The sequence below is a fragment of the Rhinopithecus bieti genome, unplaced genomic scaffold, assembly GCF_001698545.2.
Source record: "Rhinopithecus bieti isolate Rb0 unplaced genomic scaffold, ASM169854v2 scaffold_25291, whole genome shotgun sequence".
Classification (NCBI taxonomy): Eukaryota; Metazoa; Chordata; class Mammalia; order Primates; family Cercopithecidae; genus Rhinopithecus; species Rhinopithecus bieti.
This window is the reverse complement of record NW_016811667.1, coordinates 648,955-675,719: the sequence shown is the minus strand read 5'-3', so window position 1 is coordinate 675,719 and position 26,765 is coordinate 648,955. Positions and strand designations below refer to the sequence as shown.

General features: G+C 45.8%; 1 protein-coding gene across 50 annotated transcripts in view; it reads right to left on the bottom strand.

The window, feature by feature from the left end:
- SORBS1 (sorbin and SH3 domain containing 1) overlaps positions 1 to 26,765 on the bottom strand; it is a 259,100-nt gene that overhangs the window by 112,753 nt on the left and 119,582 nt on the right. For 29 of the 50 annotated variants that reach the window (XM_017894526.1, XM_017894534.1, XM_017894551.1 and 26 more), the window contains 6 exons: positions 23,007 to 23,061; positions 19,358 to 19,423; positions 16,490 to 16,585; positions 14,346 to 14,474; positions 4,120 to 4,146; positions 3,890 to 4,002 (listed from right to left, as the gene is read on the bottom strand). In XM_017894526.1, the coding sequence (XP_017750015.1) occupies positions 3,890 to 4,002; positions 4,120 to 4,146; positions 14,346 to 14,474; positions 16,490 to 16,585; positions 19,358 to 19,423; positions 23,007 to 23,016 (441 nt within the window). In that variant the 5' untranslated portion in view covers positions 23,017 to 23,061. Of the gene's footprint in view, positions 1 to 3,889; positions 4,003 to 4,119; positions 4,147 to 4,455; positions 4,607 to 14,345; positions 14,475 to 16,489; positions 16,586 to 19,357; positions 19,424 to 23,006; positions 23,062 to 26,765 lie in introns of those variants that run through there. The other 21 variants (XM_017894539.1, XM_017894548.1, XM_017894555.1 and 18 more) reach the window with 4 other exon arrangements.

The following is a 26,765-nucleotide window of genomic DNA, read 5'->3' as shown; positions in this document are numbered from 1 at the left end:
TAGCTGGGACTACAAGCACGTGCCACCACACCTGGCTAATTTTTTGTATTTTTAGTAGAGACGGGGTTTCACCATATTGGCCAGGATGGTCTCGAGCTCCTGGCTTTGTGATCCACCTGCCTCGGCCTCCCAAAGTGCTAGGATTACAGGCGTGAGTGGCTCCTATTTTTAAAGATATCCCAGTTCTAGAAGAAAACCAGAACTTTCCTTCAAATTACACAAGTGAAGTATATTAGAGTTTGGTCAATATCTGGTAAGTGAATTTTGAATTTTGACCAAAAATGAGGAGGGTGGAAGATCTGGGTCTATTTTGAATTTATTTTAAATTTTATTTCATTCTTTTTTTTTTTTTTTTGAGACGCAGTCTCGCCCTGTTGCCCAGGCTGGAGTGCAATGGTGTGATCTCAGCTCACTGCAATCTCCGCCTCCCGGGTTCAAGTGATTCTCCTGCCTCAGCCTCCTGAGTAGCTAGGATTATAGGTGCCTGCCATCATAACCAGCGAATTTTTGTTATTTTTTTTTTTTTTTAAGTAAAGACGGGGTTTCACCATGTTGGCCAGACTGGTCTCGAACTCCTGACCTCAGGCGATCCACCCACCTCAGCCTCCCAAAGTGCTGGGATGATAGGCATGAGCCACTGTGTCTGGCCTATTTCATTCTCATATTTGTGGCATACAGGTGGCAAGAAGAAAGAATGTTAGAAAGGGTGAAGAGGTGAAAAATATTTAAAAGTTTTATGGGTTGGGCACTATGGCTTAAGCCTGTAATCCCAGCACTTTGGAAGACCAAGGCAGAAGGACCACTTGAGCTCAGGAGTCTGAGACCAGCCTGGGCAATACAGTGAGACTCTGTCTCTACAAAAAATTTAAAAAAGAAATAGCTAGGTGTGGTGGCACACACCTGTAGCCCCAGCTACTAAGAAGGCTGAAGAGGGAGGATTGCTTGAGCCCAGGAGGTCAAGGTTGCAGTGAGCTGTGATGGCACCTCCGCACTCCAGCCTAGGTGACAGAGCAAGACTGTCAAAAAAAAAAAAAAGTTTTATGAGTCCGGATTAGACCATCAACCCAGGAACAGTAAATAACCTGTTCCTTAAACTCAGTTTTCAAGGTACAAATAAGCTCATTGGAGAAGCAGCTCACTTGGATATCCTTGGCTAATTCAATGCCTATCCTTTCCACAGGGCACCCGTGGCAGTGCTAGTGAATATGTACCAGCCAAGAAAAACAAAATAAATAGCCCCTCTCTAGTAGTAAGCAACAGCAAAAGCTTTCAGGTGAACTCACTTGGTTTCAGTGAACATGTTTACAGACTAAACGATTCCAGAAACAAAACACTTGGGCTAGCACGCACCAAAGGGACTGGCGGGTATGCTGATAATGGCAGTAGGGAGGTAAGCAAAAGACCATTTGGATTTGAGCTCAGATTTACTTTTACTTTCAGCTCAAATGTCCCATATGTGATTTCTTCTTGTCCAAAGATAGAAATCAGCTTCAGTGAGTTTCTAACTTATTTCGGCTCTCACCATATATGGTGCCAGGGATGCATTACATCAGGCATGAGCCTTCCCAGGGCTTTGACCCTGTAGAGAGGACGCTTCCCCAGAGCATCAACAGTGCACTCAGATCCAAAGGTCTCCTGCCCTGGGGCTTCTTTTAGTCCTGAAGAAGAAAGGGGACAGGCACAGTGACTTTACATGCAGGGAACTACTTTTTGTTGTAAACATTGTGGGAACCACACAGGCAGTTTGCATTCTGCCCAGCTGGCTACAAATGAAATTATATTTATCTTTTTAGAAGGTGGGTCAGTAAAAATATGAGGCTTCTGGAAAATCATGGTATGTTTATAGTTTATACAGTTCTGTAAACTACCAATTCCCTTGTCTAAGCCACTGCATACTTAAAGCTTTGGCAATCACTATACAGACAAGAAGTCATGTTTCCATTTAGAAAACACATCTAAGAGGTAATGCGCGACCTAAAGATTCCTGAAATTTGAATGGCTGATTTTACATTGAATATGCAGGATAAAAACCTCTTTATCAGCAATTTACCAGGTTCCCTTAAAGGGAACCCCAATAAAAGGAAAATTCTTGGATAGTGACAGATAAGAAAACACACTTTGTAAAAGATATTATAGGGTGTTCACCCTTATCAACCTCTTGAGGGCAATGTTTCACACAGGATCTGAACACCACGGAGATGCTCAATAAAGCTGTGTTAAATAAATCTATTTTAAAAGAATTTTTATTTACTTCACATGCTTTTAAAATTATCTTTTCAAAAGAGCTGCTTAAGAAGCCAAAAAGAATTACTGAGTTACCCTTTGAACTAAGTCACTGATAGTAGAAGAGGACATGCTTCCACATTTGCTCTGAATTAATCAGCACTGTTTCTTAATCTGCATAGAGCTGATGGCATCCATTCTTGAGATGGTTGAAAAGTAGTATGTCTGCCACAGGCAGCACATTTATACACTGTGAGAGGGTTTAGGAATGGGAAAACCAGGGCAAGTCATTTACCGGACAAGTGACCTCCCCAGTCCCTATGTCTAATGAGGACTTCAAAAAGCCAGGCTCATTTACAGCTCCTGGTTCTAACCAGTGACCCAGGATGCATATGGCTGTACCTAGAGAGGCAAGTGATGGCAGGTGGCAGAAAGTCTAAATGTGTTTGTTGCTCAGCATACAAGGCAGACAATTAAGCAACCAATTCCACACTGGGGAAGATAAGCATCTATAGAGAGGGAGAAAAATATCATCTCTCATTCAGCTTCATTTCAGCAGCAAATGCAATTTTACATCCTCAGGAGCAGGAACGAGAGGATCATTGGAGAAGTAGGGTGGGAACTAGGAAGGACCTGCAGAATTTCCAGACCCCTTCTGAGTTCAGGGAACACCTTCACAGAAGGAAGGCACAGGGAAGTAGACCACACAAGGAACACATTTCTGCAATAGTTTTTGAGCAGCACAGCTTCCTTTGGGAAGCCAAAGTGGGAGAATGCCTTGAGGCCAGCCATCGGAGGCTTCAATGAGCTACGATGATACCATTGCACTCTGTCCTGGGCAACAGATAGAGACCCTGACTCCAAAAAAGAGAGAGGAAGACAGAGAGAGAGAGAGAGAGAGAGAGAGAGAGAGAGAGAGAGAGAGAGAGAGGAGTAGTAGTCGATTCCACAGATGTGGCTCCTGTATGCAAAAATGTTCATCACAGGTCACCTAAATTAAAACATGGTCTATTCCCTTTATCAAAATGACAAAGTAACAACAGGAGAGGGAAGGAAGAAAGATCAAGAAAGCCACCTAGGGGGAAAGACTTAAGCAAAAGTATCGTTACTCCAATTTGTACAGCTTTGGGGGATTTTCTTTTGTAGGATACAGCTGGGCTGTACCGCCATTTTGCCTGTTCCTGGGTTGCTGGACTTAGAGCCTGGCCACAGCTTCCTGATCTTAATCTGTAAGGATACTGTTGCTGGAGTTCTTACAGCCCCATCTCCAGAAAACAATTGGAATAAACACAAGATGCATTCTTCTCTCGAATATTACACTCTAAAGAATTTTTTTTAAAAAAACATCTCAGATCTTTTTCCTACGTATCCAAGGCTAAATGAATTCCCTCTTTCAGAACACTTCTACATACATAACAAACCTAAATAGGCATCAAGGCCTATTTCCAACACCCAGGTACAGATCAACCTCATTCCATGCCTCTGCTTCCCTTGACCCCAACTTTCCCTTAGCTCGGTCCTTGCAGAGCTTATCTGGAGTTGTCCAAAAGCTTGAAACCTACTCCATTATCCAGCTGGGGAAGCAGGAAGTCACCAGTCTAAGTTAAGAGACTCAAGGACAGGTACCACTCACCAGTCCCCACCCTGCCCTTGGGCACATGCCTACCTGGGACTTGTCCGAAGGAAGATTGGGATGCACACTCCTGTAGCCCTTGGCAGCAAGTGAAGATGGCTGGGCATTTCCATTGGCATCAGCACTGGAAGAAAGCCTCCACTCATCTGAGAAATAGGGAGGAAAAAAACCTCTCACTCACAGGGAATAACTCCCTGGTTCCCCTGTAACTCCGGGGTCCTTAGTAGAAGGCCAGAAAGGTGAGAATGCAAGAGAAGCCATACCTGCTGAAGAAGGCTCTGGCTCCAGACCTACACGTGGTGCAGAAAGGATGAAAACAAGAAAAGGGGAAAAACAGAAATGGTTACATTTGCAGGAAACAAGCATGAACTGCAAAGAAGGTTGAAAATCCAGCACCCCGTTGTCTGACACAAAATGCCCTCAGTCACGATGGCCTGATTACCATAGGAACCCACTCAAAACCATGATGTGCTCACAGGCACTGACCTTTGAAAACACAAGGCTCACATTCACAGGGATGAAGAAACAATTGTTACTTGACATTCTTATTTTACAGACAAAAAGGCAACAGAATTCTCTACTGGCCAGTCCCTACTCACTGCCTCTCCTTCCCCTTTCTTGAGCCTGCCGTGGGCTCAGAATGACCGCTCCCAACCAACTAACAAGCCCAGGAGAGAGAGAAGTGGATAAACACTTTTTCCAGGGGTGATGGTGCTGGGCTAAGGGACAGAACATGACTTAAGCCAGGAGGTATCTGCTGCGATAAAGACTTTTTTTCTCCCTGCCTGCTTTTCTTCTTTCCATTAAATAAGCCACATAAACATTTCAAAATCTAATCACCCTTCTTGAGTGTTCATCACATCACAAAGCACCCTTGTCTCCCTTCAGCCTTCCCAGCCACCGTCTGATGCATTTCAGAGACCCTAAACTTCTCCTAGTTTGATCCACATAGCACATAGCACCATGAGGCAGCAGACTGCAGTGGTTACGAACCTGACTGGAAAGGCAGCTGGGCCTCAATTCATATCCTGGGTCTACCACCTAAGGGTTCTATGACCCTGAGCAAGTTATAAGCCTCAGTTTGTCCATCTGAAAAATGGAGATAATGATATGCCTGTTTTATAAGTGTTGTTAATAAGAACATATATGCATGCAAAATGCTTACCACAGTGCTTGGCAAAGTTCAGAAAATGTTTGCTATTTATCATCTACTGTATCATCTCTTGTCTCTACTCTCTATCCTTGATCTAACCCAGGGGTCCAGAGACTTTTTTCTACAGAGGACCAGATAGTAAATATTTTAGGTTTGATGGGCCATATGGTCTCAGATGCAACGACTTGGCTCTGCTATTGTAGGACAAAGGCAGCCACAGATGATATGTAAATGAATGAGCATGGCTGTGTTCCAATAAACCTTTATTTATGGACACTAAAATCTGAATTTCATAAAATTTTCATGTGGCATACAATACCATTCTTCTTTTGATTTTTCTTTCAACCATTAAAAAATGTAAAAGCCATTCTTAGCTCGAGGGCTGTACAAAAAAAGGCACAGGCCAGATTCCGCTCACAGCCATGGTTTGCCAATCCCTAATCTAGCCAAGCCTTAACCCCTTCCTCTCCCAGGCTGTCTCCTCTTGCCTTATCATGTAGAAAAAGAGGGACTAATACTGCAGTCTCACTGCCCAAGCCTCCATTTCAATGTGGGTCCCTCAGGGGCTAGATGTGGGCTTTCCAGATGCCAAGTTGAGATTTACAGACATTTACTGAACACCTCTCTAAGTGCCACTGTGAGTCACTGTTACCCCCACTTAGTTTTAGTTCAGTGTACACAACAACTCTGTGAAGTAGGTACTCACTCTCCTTCATGGATGAGGAAACAGAGAGGCCAACTGACTTGCCCAAAGTCACACAGCCAGGACGTGACAAAGCAGTCAGCCCAAGTCTCCAGAATCCAAACCTAGCACCCTGCTTACCACCTCCACAGCCACCAGCCTCCCCATCAGCCATGAAGAGGATGCTATGCTTCAGAGAGGTGGTGGGAGCCAAAAACAGCTGGAGCAAAAGGCAAGGTAGGGTAAAGGTTCTGAGTGATTGGCATTCACGTATAGCAGTGGTGTGGCTGCATCAGGGCTTGCTGAAACACAGGTGGCTGGGCCTGGCTCCCAGCGCTTCTGATGCAGTGTGAGGTGAGGCCCAAGAATTTGCATTTCTAACAAGTTTGCAGGTGATGCTGAGACTGCCAGTCCATAACCGACACCAGGAGAACCACCGATGAGAGGTACACTCAAAAACTTCCTTATTCTGGAAAACTAGCTGTATCCATTTTATTTTTCCCCCTTTAAAACAGTTTTTAAATTCAGCTACATATTCTTTTAGCAGGCTGCCTGTCACATTTCTGCCACTTCCTTACGGACAATTCACTGCTATTTGTCTTCTCCACCCCACAAAAACCGCATGCGGTCGGCCCTCGATACCCACGGATTCCGCATCTGTGAATTCAACCAACCGTGGATCAAATATTGGGGGAGAAAACAAAAAATAAGAAAACAATAATAATATAACATTAAAAAATACAGAATAACAACTATTTACATAGCACTTACATTATATTAGGTATTATAAGTGATCTAGAGATTATTTAAAATATACAGGAGAATGTGCATAGGTTATGTACAAATACAATGTCATTTTATATAAGGGACTTGAGCATCCTCAGATTTCGGTACCTGTGAAGGTCCTAGAACCAATCACTGGCAGATACCGAGGGACGACCACAGTTGGGAAAGGTACAGGACCATACGTTTTGCTCACATACTGCAATGTACCGGCTTGTATGACCAGGAGCAAGTTCACTAGCCATGCTAAATTTTACTTTTCTCATCTACAAAACGTAATCCTTACCCTATACTCCTCACAGGGAGTATGATCCTTTGATTCTCTCCAATCAAAGAATTGGAGAATCTTTGAGAATCAAAGATCAGGTACGTGAAAGTACCTCTGAGTGCACCACACTCCCTGTTGCATCCAGACGGCTTCCTGGCCCAGAGCTCCCCTCACACCTGGTAGGCTCTTAAACACCTGGTGACATGCCGTGACAATGGTCCACTTCCTCCCTCACAGCTATCACTTGTACTGTTCCATCTTCTTTTCTAAGTTGCCATTTCTAGTCCACCTTTGTCAAATAAGTCTATCAAATTTATTAGATTTATGCATATACTAACGTCAACAGGTTCTGAATGAAGGGCTATCTAATGAAGCATGTAAACTTCGTACATGGAACTGGGGACACATTATTTTGCCCACTTTCTGGTTCTCAGTTGGGTTGGTTCTATTCAAGTGACACTAGCAAACAGCTATGCCATGGAAAGCTGAGATGTGAACTGTTCTTCCAAACCTCCAGGTATCATGAAACCTCCGGGTATCACTGTGACATCAGATTGCCTAGTTTCAGCCCTGAGTCTCTATCTTGCTAATTGCATATCCTGTGGCAAATGACCTGGCCACATCTGTGAAATGGAGATAATATCTACCTCTTTTGAATCATGAGGACTAAATGAAAGTATCTGGCATAAAGCATGTGTTTTGCAAAATCAGAATTCAAAGCATAAGGGGGAAAAATAACCATGGACAAAAATGAGCATTGTTGATCTCTGCCATGTGATAAATAGCTTTTAGAACATAAGATCCTTAGGGATATATCCACTTTTTCCTCTCACTCCAAGTCTTTAAAACTGTTCCCCTTCCCCTATCCCAAAAATGCAGTTCCCAGGACCTCTTAAATGTTCCTTTCTTCCTTGTTAAAGGAGAGCTGTATTTCTGACATCTTACTATCCTTCATCTATTACCTCATCTTCTGAACCTGGAAGGTTGGTAGCAGCCTGAGGCCATTTGTGCCTGTGTGCAGCAGTATGAAATTTTGCACACATAATCATCCATTATTAACTCCTGACTGTCAAAATGCTTCTTTCAATAAATATTACCTTACAGCTCCCAAGGTGGGGGGAGTGCCTTGGAAAGTTGGATCCTAGAGAGCTTTTGCAGTCCTGAGAGACCTACCCTTTCTGCAAGAAGCATAATTTACTTTGCCTTATCTTTTCCTCCAGCTGTTCTTTATTTCAATCTTTTCTAGCCTGTGGCTGTAGCCTCCTGATGTTTTATTTTATCTCATTCTATGCTAATTTCATTTTGACCTGTTTTAAAGTCTTTTGCTGATCAGTCAATTCTTCTTGGGATCTTAGGGTAATTTTCATGGACTGAGTCTTGATGTGTTCTGGTAAGAGTATTTAAGAGGCAGATGACAGATGTTAATAGTAAGTCTAAGGGTGTTCCAAATCTTATTTGTGTTTATTTTGTATTCATGCTGTATAGTACAGAATTTAACTTTATCCAAAAAGAAGTCTGGCCTTGGCCCTCAGCTTCTGGGATGTAATCTCTGAGCTCCTGGAAAGTCCTGCCTGATAGGAGTGATTTTGTTTATCTGGGACTTTGAGTCACACCAACTATGTGACTTGGGGTGGGGCCTTTGAGCCACCAGGAGCTCGATCGATTAGGAAGTTGGACTGGAGACTGAGATCTGCCCAGTGGGCAGTGGATCATGCCTATGTAATGGAGCCACGGTAAAAATGCTGAACACAAAGGCTCGGGTACATTTCCTGGTCGAAAATGCTCTGAGAACACAACACTGTCACACATCACTGCTGGGAAATAATATGTCCTGACTCCACGCAGAGTGGGCAACAGAAGCTCTGCATTTGGTACCTTTTCCAGGCTCCACCCTATGTGCATCTTCTCTTGCCTTTTAAAATCTGTATTCTTTCCCTACTATAATAAACCATAACCCGGAGCATAGCAGCTTTCAATATGTTATGTGAGTCCCTCTAGCATTGCACCAAATCTGATAGTGCTTTTGGGAAACCCCTGAACTTGCAACTGGTGTCAGAAGGAAGGGTGCACTCTCGTGAGGACTTTTCCCTCCAACTTCTCGGTTGGCCCTAATGTTCACACGTGTACTCATCAAAAACACTCGAATTTAATGGAGGTACAGGGTACTTTTAACTGCGTCAATGTTAACCTTCCTACGGTACCTTTTTGCTGCTGCCATTTCTGGAGAGCAAAAGTGAGAGTCAAACCAGAGGAAATAATTTGACTGTGGGTCCAAGAATCTTTATGTCCAAAGCTAACTTTGCATTCAAGAATCAGGCAGTAAGGACTGGAGCCAACTGGTACAGAATTAACAAAATAGAAGGGCTGAACTGGACCCTGGCACCTAAGTCAGAACACAGGAATTGATATATCAAGCCACAAGATCTTTAGACTATACCAAACAGGAAGCTTGGTATCACACCCACCACCAGCTCAGGCTCCCTGTCTGGAGTGAAAACACCCTGACCTGGGACATGATCAAGTCACTCTGAACCAATATAGCCAACACTCAGACCTGGTGTGGCAATGAGGTCAGGAGGCAGGGATAAGGTGATGAGGTTTCTCCTGGGGGCAGGGAGTCGGTACTAAGATTACTGCTATTCCTTTCAGATGGTTCTGATCCAAAAACTAAGGTCCACATTCAGAGATGAGGAGGCTGATCAGGAAGCTGTGGTCAGGGATCTTGAGTTAAGCCACCACTTGAATGGAGGAGTCTGGAGAATGAGTGTCAACTGGGCAATTTCCAGGGCTCTCTCTGTCACTCCACCCCCGAGAATGTCTCCATTCTCTCAAAGTTCATGTGGATGCAGATGGCTTCCAAATCCACACATTGGACTCCAAATTTCCAAATTCCCATTAGAAACATTCTCCTGGAAGTCCTTCCCTTGCCAAGAAACTCAACATGTCAAAAGATGGAATTCAACATTCTTTTCAGCACTCTTCACAAATCCCTCCACCTCCATGAGTGCCACAATTACTCTCCTAGCCAACCAGGGAAGACATCTCCTGGGCCACATGGAGTCTTACCTCTCTGTGGTCCTTAAAAACACCACAAGGAGCCCTGCTCATTTCATTCTCCAAAAGGCACTTTGACCCTCAGCCTCTGCTCTTCACTCCCATTGCCACCATGTTAGGGTAAGATCCTCATGGCTTCAAACTGAAATTATTTCAAATCTTTAACAAGCCTCTTGACCTGCAGGAACTAGAATGGTTACCCTCAAAGAGCACTTGCTTTGGGCCTGTGCCAAATGCTTGACACGAAAGAGCTCATTTAGCCAGGTGCGGTGGCTCATGCCTGTAATCCCAGCATTTTGGGAGGCCAAGGCAGGTGGATCATGAGGTCAGGAGTTTGAGATCAGCCTGGTCAACATAGTGAAACCCCATCTCTACTAAAAATACAAAAAAAAAAAAAAAAAAGTAGCCAGGTATGGTGGCAGGTGCCTGTAGTCCCAGCTACTTGGGAGGCTGAGGCAAAAGAATCGTTTGAACCCAGGAGGCAGAGGTTGCAGTGAGCTGAGATCGTACCACTGCACTCCAGCCTGGGTGACAGAGTGAGACTCCATCTCAAAAAAAAAAAAAAAAAAAAAAAAAAAGCTAATTTAATCTCAACAACTCTGTTATGGTCATCTCCAATTTACAAATAAAGCAACTGAAGCCCTGTAAGGTGGAGTAATTTATCCATATCACAAAGACAGTAAGTGGCAGTGCTCAACCTCAGTAGAGAACTGTGTGAAACCAGAACTATATCAACTCTTCCAGGCGAGGGGGTTGGGACAAGGACTAGATAGGGGGCACTGCTGAAATGTGGGTATCAGAGGGCCAGGTAGGGACTAGAGCTTCCAGTCCAGGCAAATAATCAGCAACCTGGACACCTATAGGCATTGAAGGTAGCAAACAGGGAGCAAGTCAGAGAGGAAACAGAGAGAGCAGCTGGGGACAAATGCTGTCCCTGGTGAGAAGGGAGGAAGCCAGACGCCATCTGACATTAGCTATCTGCAAAGGCATTGGGAATAGGAAGCAATCCTTGGCAAGAGCCATCCACCGCCTCATACTTGGGCTCCCAGTCCAGACTGGGCATGGCTGTCTGCAAATACTGCTAAAAACTGTTATAATGAAGCCAGGGAAGGCCCAGGAGCTCCCAGGCCCCAGGATGGGACAATAGACTGGTACAGACCAGCAAGTTGTCAATCTGGAGGTTGACATGGACACTGTCAGAGTCAAGAGCCAGCAGGATGCTAGCCAATAGGTAGCATAGTAAGGGGACAAGATTGCCATTCCTGAATTGTCTATACTCACATTCTCTCTTTTTTTTTTTTTTTTTTTTTTTCTTTTGAGATAGAATCATGCTCTGTCTTCCAGGCTGGAGTGCAGTGGCGTGATCTCACTCACTGCAACCTTTGCCTCCCTGGGTTCAAGCAATTCTTCTGCCTCAGCCTCCTGAGTAGCTGGGATTACAGGCATGCACCACCATGCTTGGCTGATTTTTGTATTTTTAGTAGAGATGGGGTTTCACCATGTTGGCCAGGCTGGTCTTGAACTTCTGGTCTCAAGTGATCCGCCCACCTCAGCCTCCCAAAGTGCTGGGATTATAGGTGTGAGCCACTGCGCCTGGCTTACTGACATCCTCTTTTAAGCCCACTCCCCAGTGTTAACCCATTCTAGCCTGCTTCGTTCGCATCAATGAGCATGTGGGGTTTTTTTGTTTCCTCTACTCAAACCCAGCTTGTTCCTTTTCATCCAAACTGCCCTCCTGTACCATCTTAAATTTATCACCAATCAAAAGGATTCCATTTGTGTCAGGCTAACTTCCAAACTTCCTAAGGTCACAGAGCATTCTGGAGCTAGAAAGGCTTGGAAAGCATCTGGCCCAAGTTCCTCATACTCGATATGGGCTCAAAGACACTAGGACTTACCCACAGCCCGAAAGCAAGATGGCTGACTGCACGTCCACACCTGACTTCTGTTGCAACATACTGCCTTTTGCCCTCACCTAATGCACCTAGAATTGCTCTCTTTTCCTCCTTTTTCATCACAATTCCAAGTGACTCACTCAGCACCTGGCACATAGGTAACGCTGAATGAATGTATGCTTATTTGGATTCGATGATCTCAATTTACAAAGATGAACTTACTGTAAGGTGTGAATGATAGCTATCCCTTAATTCTTCCGAGTATAGGATTTGCATTTTAAAACAATCTGGTGATGGTTTGGTGAAAAAGATTTGGTAAAGTTTCTTTTCACCAAATTAGTTGGTAGAAATGTGTAAGACACAAACGTATTTTAGGATAAGACAGTGTTTCCAAAAGTGCCTCAAATCCACACACAGGGCCGGGCATGGTGGCTCACACCTGTAATCCCAGCACTTTGCCAGGCCGAGGCAGGTGAATCACTTGAGCCTACAAGTTCAACACCAGCCTGGGCAACATGGAGAAACTCTGTCTCTACAAAAAATATAAAAATTAGCCAAGTATGGTGGCGTGCACCTCAGCTACTTGGGAGGCTGAGGTGGGAGGACAGATTGAGCCTGGGAGGTCGAGGCTGCAGCAAGCAATGACTGCATCACTGTACTCCAGGCTGAGCAACAGAGTGAGACCCTGTCAAAAAAAAACAAAAGAAAAGAAAAGAAAAAACAAATCCACACACGGTACTGGTAGCACAGGCGTGCACCTGGTAGGCATATTTGTGTTCTACGTCAGTGCCACACTGTAACCACTAGAGGGAGCTCCAGGCCCCCTCTCCACCACCTCCATTTACTGCCAGAGGATGGGACAGCCGGTTTGTAAGGTCATTTGACTGCACATAAGGCCTTTCTCTTTGCATCATCCCTTAGGATTCTCTCTTCTCCAAACGCTCTCTAGCTTGGGAGCTGGGTCTTCCCAGTTAGGCTTGGAGAGGCTGGATGAGGTTAGCCTTAGAATAAAATACCTTTGCCTTCTCTCCTCAACCCCACCTTTCCAGTAAGTTAAGAGTCAAGGCTGAGCTCAGGGATGCAGGACCAAGAAGCTATTCTGTTGACTTTCAGGGCTGTGGGCTGCTCGGGCCTGCCCTCAGTCTAAGGATAAAGAAGCCCTCACAGGGACCAACATCACCAGAAAGGGGTTTGTGCTCAAACCCTAGCGTGGCCTCATCCACCAGCATATGACCCGGCACCTGTTATGGGTGGCTGGGCAGGAAGAAAGTCAGTTTCCAGGATGCTAGGTCTGGCCATTTCCATCCTACATATCATATCTGTCTTATCACAACACACCACTCTCGCTGCCCCAGAGGGGTCTGCGTACCCTACTGCCTATCTTCTCTGGTCCCAAGGGAGTGGTCCTCCCCGCCATTCAATTTCTCCCTCCCTTTCCTTCAAGAAAGCAAGCTCCCGTCCCCTACAGCAGCAGCTCTCAGATGCAGTCCTTGCACTAGCTGCATCAGCATGACCTAAGAACCTGTCAGAAACGCGAACCTTCAGACCCTATCTCAGACCTGCAAGCGGGAACCCTACATTCTACAACTCCGGGCTGGGGGCCAGCAGCCTACCTTTTTACTCCAAGCGATTCTGATGCAGCTGAAGTGTGAAAGTCACTGCCCTACAGAGTGGAGAGGTGCTGTCTCACCCTAAACTAACTGTGCCTGATCTCAAAGTCAGCGTTTGCCAACTCCCAGAATACCTGGGCTGTGCAAAGTCGTCTCTGGAGAGGCCAAAATAATCTAAGATAATCAAATAGCAGCTAACATCTAACAGTCTATTCCATGCCACCAGGCATGATACACAGCACTTCATACACTTCTTCCTCACAATAATCCTATGAGGCAGGTGCTATTATCAACCCCATTCTACAGTTCATTAGGGTTGAGAGAGAGTGAATAACTCGACTAAAGTTGCACAGCCAACAGGTGGTGGGGGCAGGGTGTGCATAGAGATCTGTCGGGTTCTGAAGTCCCAATTCTAAAACTCAATACCTCAGGTTTCCCAAGTGATGGGTTAAGGTGGGGAGATGGGCTTCATGTGGCTTCTTTGATCTCCCTTTGCTCCTAGTTTACACTGGGCCTTTGAACTACTCTCCTGATCCTGCTCCTGCAGCTGGCTGGTGATCATCCCAGGCCTGAGCCCTGCCCACCTCTGCTTTTCCGGGAGCAAGGTCATCGAGTCATCCACACTTCTCAGTCTCCCCTGGCTGCACCTCCAGCCCAGCCTGGACAGGTCACAGTGAACCTCTAGGAAGCAGGGATGAGCTCTAAGAAGCCCAACCTCTAGCCCATCCCACTGCTTATCCCCTATGCCCTAAGCTATTTCAGTCTGCTTGAGTGCAGTCTGCAGAGTACTGGCTCTTGTCACAGGATGACCTGCTCAGTCAAAGCTAACATAAAGTGGTGGTTATTGCTGTGCCTTCACCCGCAGCACGTGACTGTCAGTTTGAAGCTTTGACCACTACCCATCCAAAGGAGCTGACTGTCCCAGGGGTCCCTAAGAGAACCCAGAGTTATCTGAGGAACTCACACCCTCCTGAGCAAAAACACCAGAGCCTCCTCCCGCCCTTCCCACGTGGCTCTGAACATCTTCCCCCAGCCTCAGCGCACCTGGTTTGCTTTCGTGTTGCGGGGTTTCCTGAGGGCTCACAGGGCTACTGCTTGGGGTTTCCCTGTAGGAAGACGAGGCCCGGAGAGTCACCGCTCCCTTCCCAGTGCAGATTTTTGTAGGATCCATGTCTGAAAAGAAAAGGTCCAAATTTGAAGACTGAATCCAAGACTCCTGAAGGATTAAAGGACAGTTGGTTAGCAAATTGTTACAACTGGGGAATGAGATGAACCTGGTTACAGCCACGCGAAGTCTTTGAACACTTGTGGTCAAAGAAATTAATCTGTGGGTGGTGGAGAGGGGCAAGTTTTCAGAGGTTTACTGTGCATCAGGAAGTTAGGGGAACATGGCGGCAATGGTGAGTTCTGAGTAAATGGATGAGTTATAATATCAGCTGAAAACATTTCAAAATGAAAGCAAGTTTATTCCTTTAATTAAATGAAGTTTAGGTTGGCGAGCAGACTTCTGACCAGTTAGTAAGGCACAGTTCAAGAAAGAGTTTATGAAAGACGTTTCAAGCTTCCAGACCATTCTTCTCATTGAAGACCAAGTTGGCAACTAAGGAAGTTGGGGGGGCGGGGGCAGTTCCATGGAGAACAACTACTCCTTGCAGTTTTCCAGTGGGAAAAGGAAAAGCAAATCTCCTTGGATTAGCAAGTCAAGACTCCCGAAATGCTAAGACAAAAGGATATGCTACCTGGCAAGAAAGCTCACGAGTGACAGCCTCACTTTTCAAACATAACAAAGAAAACTCACAGCAACAAAAACGACCTGGAAGGCTAAATCCTTCAATGAGCAGTGTCCACCGAGCCTCAGCTGTCTTCACAGGGTCCTGGCGTCTCCTACAGTTTCACTAGGGCCTAATAACAGACGCGGATCAACTTCGCAAGTTTCCTTGAGAAAGATTTCAAAATACGCTTCAAAAGATCTGAATGCCATCCTGCAGGAAATCAGTCACGGAGGCAGGGAACCGGGGCAGACCACACAGTTCTGGGAGGCACACGCACTGTTTCTTTTTGTGCAGCTGAGCTATGCAGAACGCCACAGTTTTGTTTTGTTTTCAGACTGCTCACAGCCTAGATCCCTGACCTAAAATTGTCACAATTAGGATTATAGGTTGATGTTCAGGGTGTGCGTTTGGGCAGGATGTGAGTTCAGTCACCCGACTCATCCCCATTCCCATCCGAGGGCAGAGAGAAGCAAAGCCTCTTCTCTCCTTGCTTTCCACACCAGCAGCCCACTTCCAGCAACTCAGGGAGAATGATCATTAACGTTAGACAAGAGAATGGACCTGCCTTGTCAGCACCTCTTGTATTGAACGCAATGCACAAAACGCACAGTGTGTGGCGGGGCAAGTTTCAGCCTTGGAGAGCATCTGACTTACCCAACTCTATCAAGAGGCTAAGTGACTCATGTCACCAAACTATTGGGAAAACACTTCAAAAGGATGAGGGGCACACTGATGGCTGCAGCCCATCCATAGGTTCCTGGACACACAGCCCAGTTACTTCTGAAAGCACCATCGGATAAAGTACTGTGTAGGCCTCGTGTGTCCCACTTTGTACAGAAGGAAGCGATGAGCCGGAGCTGACATCTGAACTGTACTCCCCCACCCCCTGGAGGGGAGAGGCAGGAAGGGGCTGCAGGTAAAATTGGGGAAGGCATAGGGGATGCTCTGGGATGGCCCGGTGAGCATCAGAGGCAAGTCTAGGTTGGGCACCTAAGGCAGCTGCTTCAAATTCAGTCGTTCAGAGGTTCTTTGTGACACCAGGTTAATTCTCAGGGAGACTGAAGTTTTTGCTAAAGTACTGGGAGTTGGAAACCTCTAGGGAGAGCCTAGGCTGTCCATGCACCTCAGACTCATCCCAAAGGGAAAGCTGAGCCTCCAGACTGACCCTTCTCCTAAAGAAAAGAGGGGCGAGGCCTCTGTCCTCAGTTCTTCCCCACATTCGCTGGCTCCCAGGAAAACGCACACAGACATTCACGTACGCAGAAGAAGTAAGGAAGCAAGCTGAGGAAGTGAGACAGAATGCCTACTAAACATGCAACAATTCAGCTCAAAGTGCGTGTTAGAAGAAAAGAAGAAAGGAAAACCATGCCATGATCCGCTCACAATTAGAGAAAATAAACCAACCCAAGGAGATACCTGTAGGGAGAACTAGGCCTGAGGCGTTTTTCACTGTCTTCACAGGAATGATTTTAACAGCAGAAATAGAGCGTGCACGTAAAGGGTTGGCAGTTGCTGAAAACACAAAAGGGTAAATGGTGCATCCAGAAAGAACATTTGGGAAACACTCAGGCAGTTGAGGAACTGGGCAGGGACAATAGGAGGAAGTCACCCACACAACAAGAACAATACAAAGGGCAGTAGATGCAGTAATTAAAAATAACCTGCTTTCTCTCTTTAGAGTTCTAGGCCAAGACAACAGACCCCTCCCCTCCAACCATCACCCAAATACAGCTGGTCAGTGTTGATCGGTGCCTCCTGCCACACCAGGAGCTTGCCAAGGCTCTGGACAAAGATTTACAGAGGCACACAGATGGCCTGGCAAACAGAGGAAGCGGAGAGCACTCAGGGTCCACAGGGCCTCCTGGGAGAATGCTGGGGAGGGAGTTCCGAGGAGGAGAGTGGTGGCCCATGGGCTGTAGATGAGTGCAAGAACGAAGGAACAAGATCGTGAGTTGCCTGGTCCCTTCAGCCATCAGAGCTACTTCCGCCATAGCATAACTTCTGGGGTCTTGTGCCTGCTCTGACAATTGTAGCCCTCTGGCCCCAAGCAAATCAGAACCTCCATCTGTTAAACAGCAGATGGCCTTGCTCAAACCCACCCTTTCCTGGTCAGGAGGTGCCAAGTGTCCAAGTGCATATGTAGTCTCCGGGGCAGCACCCAAGTGCACAGCCCAGGACCCCGAGGACCAGCTGAGCTAAGGCAGAGCAGGGATGCCTGCCTGGGACACGGTGAAGGCCACCGCTCGAACATCCTGGGTGCTCAAACTTATCTATCGGCAGGGTCTCTGGGCTCCCTGCCTGCCCAGATTCTGTAATCTCATGGTAGGCACGTCCCCTAACTCCCCTTACAATGAGCCCGTTGTGAGGCCTCCCCTCACCCTCTCTTTTAAGGGCAGCACAGAAAGAGGGATGGGAGCTCTGTGTGAAGGTGCCAGAGTCAACTGTGGCCGCATAGCTACAGAAACACAGCGGGTAGGGCTGTCTGGGAACAAGACCGCCACTGCAGAGTCAGCATTGGTGAGCCTGTCAAGGCAACAGAAGGGAGGCATGTCGGCCAGGGACAGTGCACCTTCCAGTCCATCCTGCTGTCAGCTCACCTCCTAAGGCATGAGGCAGTCACACGGCGCCTGGTCATTAATGACTAGGTTGCTAACAACGGTACTGCATGGATTAAGACACAAATGTGCCCTCACAGCATCTTCCTGTCTGCTCCACCTGGGAGATGGGCTTGGGGGAGACTTTTGTAACCATTGTCAGAGGAAGAAGCAAGAGGCTCAGCGAACTGCTCAGGCTCATTCAGTTCTCAAGCAGAGAGGCTGAGACTGGAGCTCAGCTATCCCAGCTCTGGTTCAGTGACCTCAGGCCACCCTGATGCCCTTCAGGTCACCCCTGCCTGCTTCTTTGCAGACAAAGGTGAGTCTCACCAAGGAGAGAGTGGGACCCACTCCACCTGCCACCCTCCCCCACATGCCTTAAGTCTCTTGTATAAATGAGTTCACATGGATGGGGTCGATGACTCCACAGCTTTAAACTAATAAGGCCCCCACCCCTCTCCATGCTCCTCACTGGATGCTAAACACATGCCTGCAGCCACCCCACAGGCACTGCCCCTCAGAGTTCCCTAAGTGCAACTTGGTCGAGACTGTCCAGGGCCCCACACCATGGGTGCAGAGGGGCGACCAGGCAGGGAGGCAAGAACAGGAGCATGGCAGGTCCCCTCCGGCCACCAAGGAACCCACCCCCACACCACCTGGGCCCTGTACCCCAGCCCCTCCTAGTCTCTGGGCATACCCTCTACAGCTGGTTCCTCTTAGTTCACACTTTGCCTTGTCTTAAAAGGAACACTCTGTTGACCCAGATGGAAATTACACAGATCAAAATGCCAAATTGTTTGAAATTATTCTTTGAGATGCATCTTGACTTAAATGCCCAATGTGAGGATTCTGGCCCTTCCTCTTGTATACCATAAAATTTAGCTGGATGAGCATTCATTCCAATCTGAATTTGAAGCAGAAATAAATATGGCAGAGCACAAATTCCCCTCATCTTGTAGATAAGGGAACCCACACCCAGAAAGATAAAGGGCCTCTCAAGATGTCCTGTTCATGGTGGCAGAGCTGGGACTTGAACCCATGCTTTGTCACTCCAGCTTGAGTGTCCATCACACCACTCAGTAAAAGTGGCACCGCGAGCCCCGTAGCCAGGCTATCTGCTCAGCCACACTGAGGTCAGGATGAAAGTCTCCAGGGCAAGCAGGACCTCAAAGGTCATTCATCACATCCATCATTCATTTCACATTTAAATCTTTTATCCTAAAATTTTTAAAAACTGAAACTATGAGAGGATGTGCATTAAATTAATGCCACTGAAATAATTTAATGATTTAGGCTCTTACCTTAGGGTCAGGACTGTGAACACATCACTGTTTATTATAGGTGACGGTGAAAGGCTGAGCAAGGGATATTTCAGGCTGATAAATGCCATCTGTACCAGGCATGAAGTATGCATTGGTCCATGTGCCTGATCTGTCAGTCACAGCATCCTTGTGTGCTAGGGAAAGTTTTTAATACCTCACAGTGGGAAAATGGCAGCCTCAGACTCCCGAAATGCAAGAACAGGCTCCAGGTCTCAGAAAATCAGTGTAGGGGAACAGGTCCCCAGTTTATGGCTTGGTTAGGCCAATGATGTTCGCACCAGGCAGATGGGATGGCCCCGGCCTGACATACTCCACATCTTTAGAAATGCTTTCCAGTACCAATCCAGACTTCTCTCCAAGAACCTTACCTTTGTCTTGACCATTGCTGCCAGGTGCCAAGCCATTCACCACAGCTTTGGAACCACCATCACATTCTGCAAGAAAGAAAGAGAGCATGAAGTTTGTGAGTAAACTGCCCCAGCACTTACTGAGTCCTGCATGGCAGAAGGTGCTGGGGTCGGAGTCAGGAAGAAGCAGAGGGGTCCTGCCCAGATACTTTCAGACCTCTAGGCCTCGGTTCCTAAGAAGCCCTCTGCCGAGAATGTCTCATCCTCCCTTCTCACCTGATGGAAATTCCACGCATCCCTGGGGCTCCCCTCAGATGTCATGTCCTCTGGGTTGGCTGAGACTTTCCTGAGTTCTGCTCAGTTACAGAAGCTGAGACCATCCCTGCTCACCTGCAGCCTAAGCCCCACCCAGGTCCCCATCCCAAAATAGATAGAGGCAGGCCGAGGAAGGCAGGCCGGCAGGCCCTGTCGCCCTGGGACATGTGTGCTTGGAGGAACCCCTCCAAGCCCAGAGTTAACCAAGCTACAAACATAATCACAACTAGCTATGGGTTTTTAAACACTGACTTGCCCAGGTCTGAGGATCCATGCTTAGCATTGCATAATTAGCATCTCATTTTATCCATAAGACCCAGACCTCCAGAACTAGGAGTTAGGAATGCCTATTTTATAGATAAGAAACTTGAGGCAGAGAGGATTCCAGGCCTGCCCAAGATCACTAAGCTGAAATTTGAACTCTGCTCTGCCCATCTCACAGCTCATCTTCTTCCTCCCCAAATGGGATAAACAGTTGGGTTTCCTGATATATACATACATACATATGTATATACATATATTCTATTTCTCCAAATGCTGGGACTGAAGCTTAGTCCCACACCCCTGTAATTCATTAGGCTGAGACCTAAGTCACCTTACCTAGGCCCTTAACAATCAGTCTCCCAAAATGAGGGTCGCCTGCTATAAGCCACACTGACAGGCCAGTCTGGATGCTGCCAGTGGCCATACACGAGCAGGGCCACTGCCCCACCTGGTGCCTGGACTTCCCCACGCTGGCTCCACAGGCTGTGGCCTGTTAATTGCCCACAGCCACCTATAGGTGAAGGCTAATTCTTCTAGATGTCAGAGTCTTCCTTGAGCTCTGATTTCTGAGATGGGTGGAAGAAGGGTGCTGGTGAGAAGGCCAGAAATCCAAGTACCTGCTCTAGTTCCTTCTGTGATTGTAGGCCTTGCTCCAGGCCTCCCCAGGCTAGTGTGGGGCAGCCTCTGAGCTACCAGCAGGCACAGCCCCATGTTCTTCCTTTCTTTTAATTAAATATAACAACCAAACTTGAAATTTTGGGAAGGTATTTAAAAATTAGTAACTCCATCTCCTGAAACTCAAACCTCTGCAGCACAATGTTGGTGTCCAGCTTCCCAAGTTTGATTCAGCAACAGCACACACTAGCTGAGTGATCCCGGCCATATTATTAACCCCTCAGGGCCTCGGTTTTCCCATCTGTGTAATGAGGGTGGCAAACCACGCCCCACTTGTGAGGGTTTTCCAGGCGAATGAAACAAAATCACACAGGTAAAGCACTTCACCTGGTGACTGGCAGCCCAGCCCAAACTTGGAATAAAAAGAATCCACCCTTTTTACATTGCTCTTTCCACCAGCGATTAAAACAAATATTTCCCATGTAGCTACTTTTCTCCTAATGACCATTTTAATAGCGGGGTAATATTCCATCAAGTAAATACACATAACGTACTTACTCGTACCCCCCACTTCATGTGGGTGATATTTTTGTTTCCTTGGAATTAAGATAGAAATTCCCAAGAGTGGGATCATCGGGTCAAAGGCTCCAGAGTTTCTGAACTCTTCCTAGGCAATGCCTCCTTCCAATCCCCCACGTTGAGAGAGAGATTCTGGGGAGAAGTCTCCTGGGCTTTTCCACACCCATACCCTTCTTCCAGGCCTCTCCCTTCCTCCTTCTCTGGCCCTTAATGCCAAGAGTAGTAAACCAAAGTTAGGCCAGTTCTGCCACTGGACGAGAAAGTAGCTTTAGGCTACAGAGAAAAAGTTTAAAACAAAATAAAGGCAAACACCATGGCCTATTTTAAATGACAACAAAAGCAAAAAGCCAAAGAGACAAAAATGAGTTATGAAGCAGGAGCTACTGGCAGTACCTGAGCCTGCTTAGAGGGGAAAAGGTGCACGGCCTCTTCGCACACAGCAAAAGCACTCAAGGAATTGCTAAGAAGCCAAGTGCCCGGCTTTGCAGGGAGGAACTCTGAACTCCTAACAGTAAAAGCCCAAAGATGAAGCCCTTGCCATGCCTTGGACACAGAGCCTAGCACTTTAAAAGCACTGCCTCAGGCCAGGCACGGTGGTGGAGAGGGGCGGATCACCTGAGGTCAGGAGTTCGAGACCAGCCTGATCAACATAGTGAAACCCCGTCTCTATTAAAAATACAAAAAAATTAGCCAGGCGTGGTGGTGGGCACCTGTAATCCCAGCTACTCAGGAGGCTGAGGCAGGAAAATCACTTGAACTCAGGAGGCAGAGACTGGAGTGAGCCAAGATCACGCCACTGCACTCCAGCCTGGGTGACAGAGCGAGACTCGTCTCAAAAAAAATAAATAAAAGCATTGCCTCACTTAATCCTCACTAAATCCCAATGAACTGGTGCTTTTATTATGTCCATTTTGCAGAGGAAAATGCAGAGAAGGGTCCACCACAGGCCCAAGACTATGCAGCCAGTAAACAAAGAGGTCAGGGTGTAGGCCTCAGCTATTCCACCCCAGAGCCTTCCTAGGTCTTAACCACATACTGTCCTGCTCAGAACTTGGCTAAAAGGGTACTGTATGCAAATAAATGGAAGCGGGTGATTTTTAATCCACAAAGGTCACTGACAACACTCACGAAATACTGCAGGATTGGGAGACCCCTGAATGAGATATCCACAGGGTCATCTTCCCACCCCACAGCCTGCCCCACCTGCAGGTCTCAGGAGGCTCCAGGGCATGCTCAGTAGCCTAGGTGGGGCTTAATCTCCAGATGGAAACTTCTCTGCTCGAATTCTGGGTTGGAAAGCTGACAGCTCTTGGCTGCATGATGAGCAGGGATCTGTTCCCATCTCTCTCTTCCCTAACCCACGTTTTCTACCTCAGCTCAAAACTAAAAATACTCAAAACTGATTATTTCTTTAGGTCTTGACTTTTACTACCAAAGGCAAAGCAAAAGAGGGAGCAAACTGCTCTACTAGCCTGGATGAAGGAAGCATTAGATTAGTTCATATCCTGGGGCAATTATGGCCACTCAGTTTACTTTTGCTGCAGTCACTCAGATTAAGAAATGCCATGGAAGTGTACACACATGTCAAATTTTATCAAATTGTATACTTAAAATATCTGTGGTTTACAGTATGCCAGTTACATCTCAATAAAGAGAGGGCTAATGTGCATGTAAAGTGTAGCACAGTTCTTTGGCAATAGTAGTAGGCACTCAAAAAATCATTAACCATGTAGGTGATGATAGTGATGATGACAACTTATGACAAAGCTTTGGCATTCACCCAGGTTGCAAAAAATAAAAAATATAATGCCAGAGTGGGGCCTTTGGGGTGCGTGGGAAATCTGGGTAAACGGCCCAGTTTGGTAGATGAGAGAAAGATGAGTTTAAAATGACTTACCAGAGCTCATGGTGGTGGCAGGACAAGTCGTCTGCAACTGGGGCTCTGAACTGCTCTGTAGAAAAACAAACACCACACAACGCAATTGATGAATGGCAGGTTCGCGATAAATCCCAATGGTTAGTATTAAAAATGTAACCCTTGATAAAATAGAGCTGAACCAGGAGTCACCTGGCCAGGCTTCTGGTTCATGGTCACCCACATATTATTGTGACCTTGGGCACATCACTCAACCTCACCGGTTTCAGTTTTGTTGCCCCTACTTGATGCTAATGTTATCCGAGATCCCTTTCAGCTCTAACATTCTATAAAAAAACCTCAAGCTACATGAGTGCACGTGGTTTAAAGAGAGGGTAAAGGAAAGGGGAAAAAACACATTTTAGGAGAAAGAGGTAAAATCACGACACAAACTGATTTGAGAACTTACTGATCATACTGAATGCTTATATATAGCTTACTATGCACAAGGAAATGTTCTAAATGCTTTAAATATATTAATGCATTTGACCCTCACAACCCTAGGAGGTAAGCACTAATATCATGTTTACACAGATGAGGAAACCGAGACACAGACAGGTGAAGCTGTGTGCTTGCCGCAGTGGAGGAGCTGATACTGGAACCCAGACAGCCTGACTTTCTGGCCCCGTTCCTATGCACTGTGCTCTACCAATGGAACCAATGCCTGATGTTCCAATAGATAACCCTTAATTTAGTACGGTCTCAAAGAAAGCTTAAATTGTACTGACAATGCCCTAATATATATCTAGATCTTTTATTGAGTTATAGTTTGCATACAACCGAATATATCCATTTTAATTTTACAATTCGATGAGTTTTGACAAATATATACATCCTATAATCACCACCGCAATCACAATATACAGCCTTTCCATCACCCCAAAAAGTTCCTATGTGTATCTCTACTGCCAAGTACCATCTCAGGTCCCTGTTAACAACTGATCTGCTTTCTGTTACTACTGTTTTACCTTTTCCAGGATTTTATATAAATGGTATCATCGTATAGGTAATCCTTTGCATCTGCCTTCTCCTGTTTAGCGTAACACTTCTGAAAAGCAACTGGTTAGATATGGCTAGGTCAATTTCTGGACTCTTTTCTATTTCAGTGAGCTGTCTTTATCTAATAACTCACTGTCTTGATTACTATAGTTTTACATAGCCTTGAAATCAGGTAATGTGAGTGATAGAGTTTGGATATTTGTCCCTGCCCAAATCTCATGTTAAAATGTAATCCCCGATGTTGGAGGTGGGCCTGGTGGGAGGTGTTTGAATCATGGGGGTGGATCCCTCATGGCCTGGTGCTATCTTTGCAATAGTGAGTTCTCACAAGACCTGGTCATTTAAAAGTATGTGGCACCTCCCCCACCCTTACTTATGCTCTTGTTGTGTGACACTCATGCTCCCCCTTTGCCTTGCACCATGATGGGAAGCTTCCTGAGGCTCCCCAGAAGCCGAGCAGATGCCAGCACCATGCTTCCTGTACAGCTAGCTTACAGAACTGTGAGCCAATTAAACCTCTTTTCTTTATAAATGACCCAGTATCTGGTATTTCTTTACAGCTGTGCAAGAATAGCCTAACACAGTGAGTCTTACAACTTGAGTTTTTTTTTCCAAAATCATTTTGGCTATTTTAGGTCCTTTGCATTTTCATATAAAGTTTAAAACCACTTTATCAATTTCTACCAAAAAAAGTCTGTTCGGATTTTAACTGGAATCGTGCTGAATCTGTGAAAACTAACATTTTAACACTATCAAGTCTTCCATTTCATGAGTATGACCTATCTCTCCCTTTATCCAGGTCTTCTTTAATGTCTCTTGGTAATGTTTTATAGTTTTTTCAAAGTACAAGTCTTGTACATACTTGGACTAATAAAGTCTTCCTGAACACATCTGCAGGCCGCACAATCTGAAAAACCAGTCCTTGGGATGTGCAGGACCTTGGTACTTCAAGTGTGGTCCACAGGCCAGCAGCATTCACATTAGCTGGGAGCTTACTGAAAACGCAGAAGCGGCCAGGCGTGGTGAGTCAGGCCTATAATTCCAGCACTTTGGAAGGCCAAGTTGGGCAGATCACCTGAGGTCAGGAGTTCGAGACCACCCTGGGCAACATGGTGAAACCCTGTCTCTACTAAAATACAAAATCAGCTGGGTGTGGTAGTGGGTGCCTATAATCTTAGCTACTCGGGAGGCTGCGGCAGGAGAATTGCTTGAACCTGGGAGGCAGAAGTTGCAGTGAACCTAGTTCGTATGTGCCACTGCACTCCAGCCTGGGTGACAGAGTGAGACTCCATCTCCAAAAAAAAAAAAAAAAAAAAAAAAAAAGAAAGGTAAAGAATATGCAGAGGCTCAGACTCCATCTTGTACCTACTGAATCAGAATGGGCATTTTAACAAAATTCCAGGTGCTCTCTTTGCATTTTAAGGTGTGAGAAGCAATGATGCAGAGGAAAGCTCCCGTTCACAAATTCTGTAATAGGGATGTGAAGATACAGTATGAAGGTCTGCAAAAGGAGACATGCTTTAGCTTCTTTTTTTAAAAAAAGCTGAAGTTAGACACTGATTTCCTTTCTGGATGGTTGCTTTGCTTACTGTCCTTGTAATTAACAGAGTAGAATGCTAGGGATGAAAAGGAAATCATCCTAAGTCCATCTCTGCAGCCCAAATCAGCAGTAACTTTGCCTCTGTCACTGTCAAATACATCTGAGACTATCTATGACCTTCAATAGCTGTCCACACAGCCAGTTTTCTAAGCTGTGGAAACATCTGTTTTCAACTGAGAAACACACAATCTGCTGTTATCTGTATGTCCTCATGTATTCCAATCCTAATTTTTTGATACTTTAGTTTGTCTCCCAGGATCAAAAGGGTTGTTGTGATACCATCCAAATGCTTTTATTTTATAAACAATTTTCATGAGCAATTGTATTATGTTAAGGTTTTTATTCCTTCTTTTTTTCTTTTTTCTTTTTTTTTTTTTTTGAGACAGGATCTTGCACTATCACCCAGGCTGGAGTGCACTGGTATGATCACGGTTCACTGGAGCCTCAACCTCCTGGGCTCAAGCAGTCCTCCCACGTCAGCCTCCCAAGTAGCTGGGACCAGTTGTGCACCACCACACGTGGCTAATTTTTTAAATTTTCTTTTTTTGGAGATGGGGTCTCTCTATTGCCCAGGCCTTAACTCCTGGCCTCAAGCGATCCTCCTGCCTCAGTCTCTAAAAGTGCTGGGATTACAAGTGTGAGCCACTGCACCTAGCCTTTCCTCAATTTTTAAAGCAGTATTGAAGAAATCTTCTTGATTCAACTGTGAAGCTATCTTAGCTGAAACTATTTTCATTCTTTTATGAGTCCTTTCTAGCCTCTAGATACATAAATAGCATGCACACTGCTGTAAACATACTATCTGGACAGCTTTGTGTTCTAATTTTAAATCAAATATTTCATGAACATTTTTCTAGGATTCTATATAGTCAGCATATCCATCATTTTAATGGCTGTATTTCATTGTAAAAACACTCCATAATCCATTTACCAATTCCCTTTGTATAGTTTAATTCATCTTAATTTAAAAAACAAGTTCAAAGCACACACCATTCTTAGGCTGGAGAAGAAATGAATGGAGATGTCTTATGAACCAAACAAAAAGGGATACCTCAACTCATATATGATGAGTAATCACTGTCATATGCAGGTAGCCCTTTGCACATTTCACATTTCTCAATATAGAAACTACTAAGTGTCAG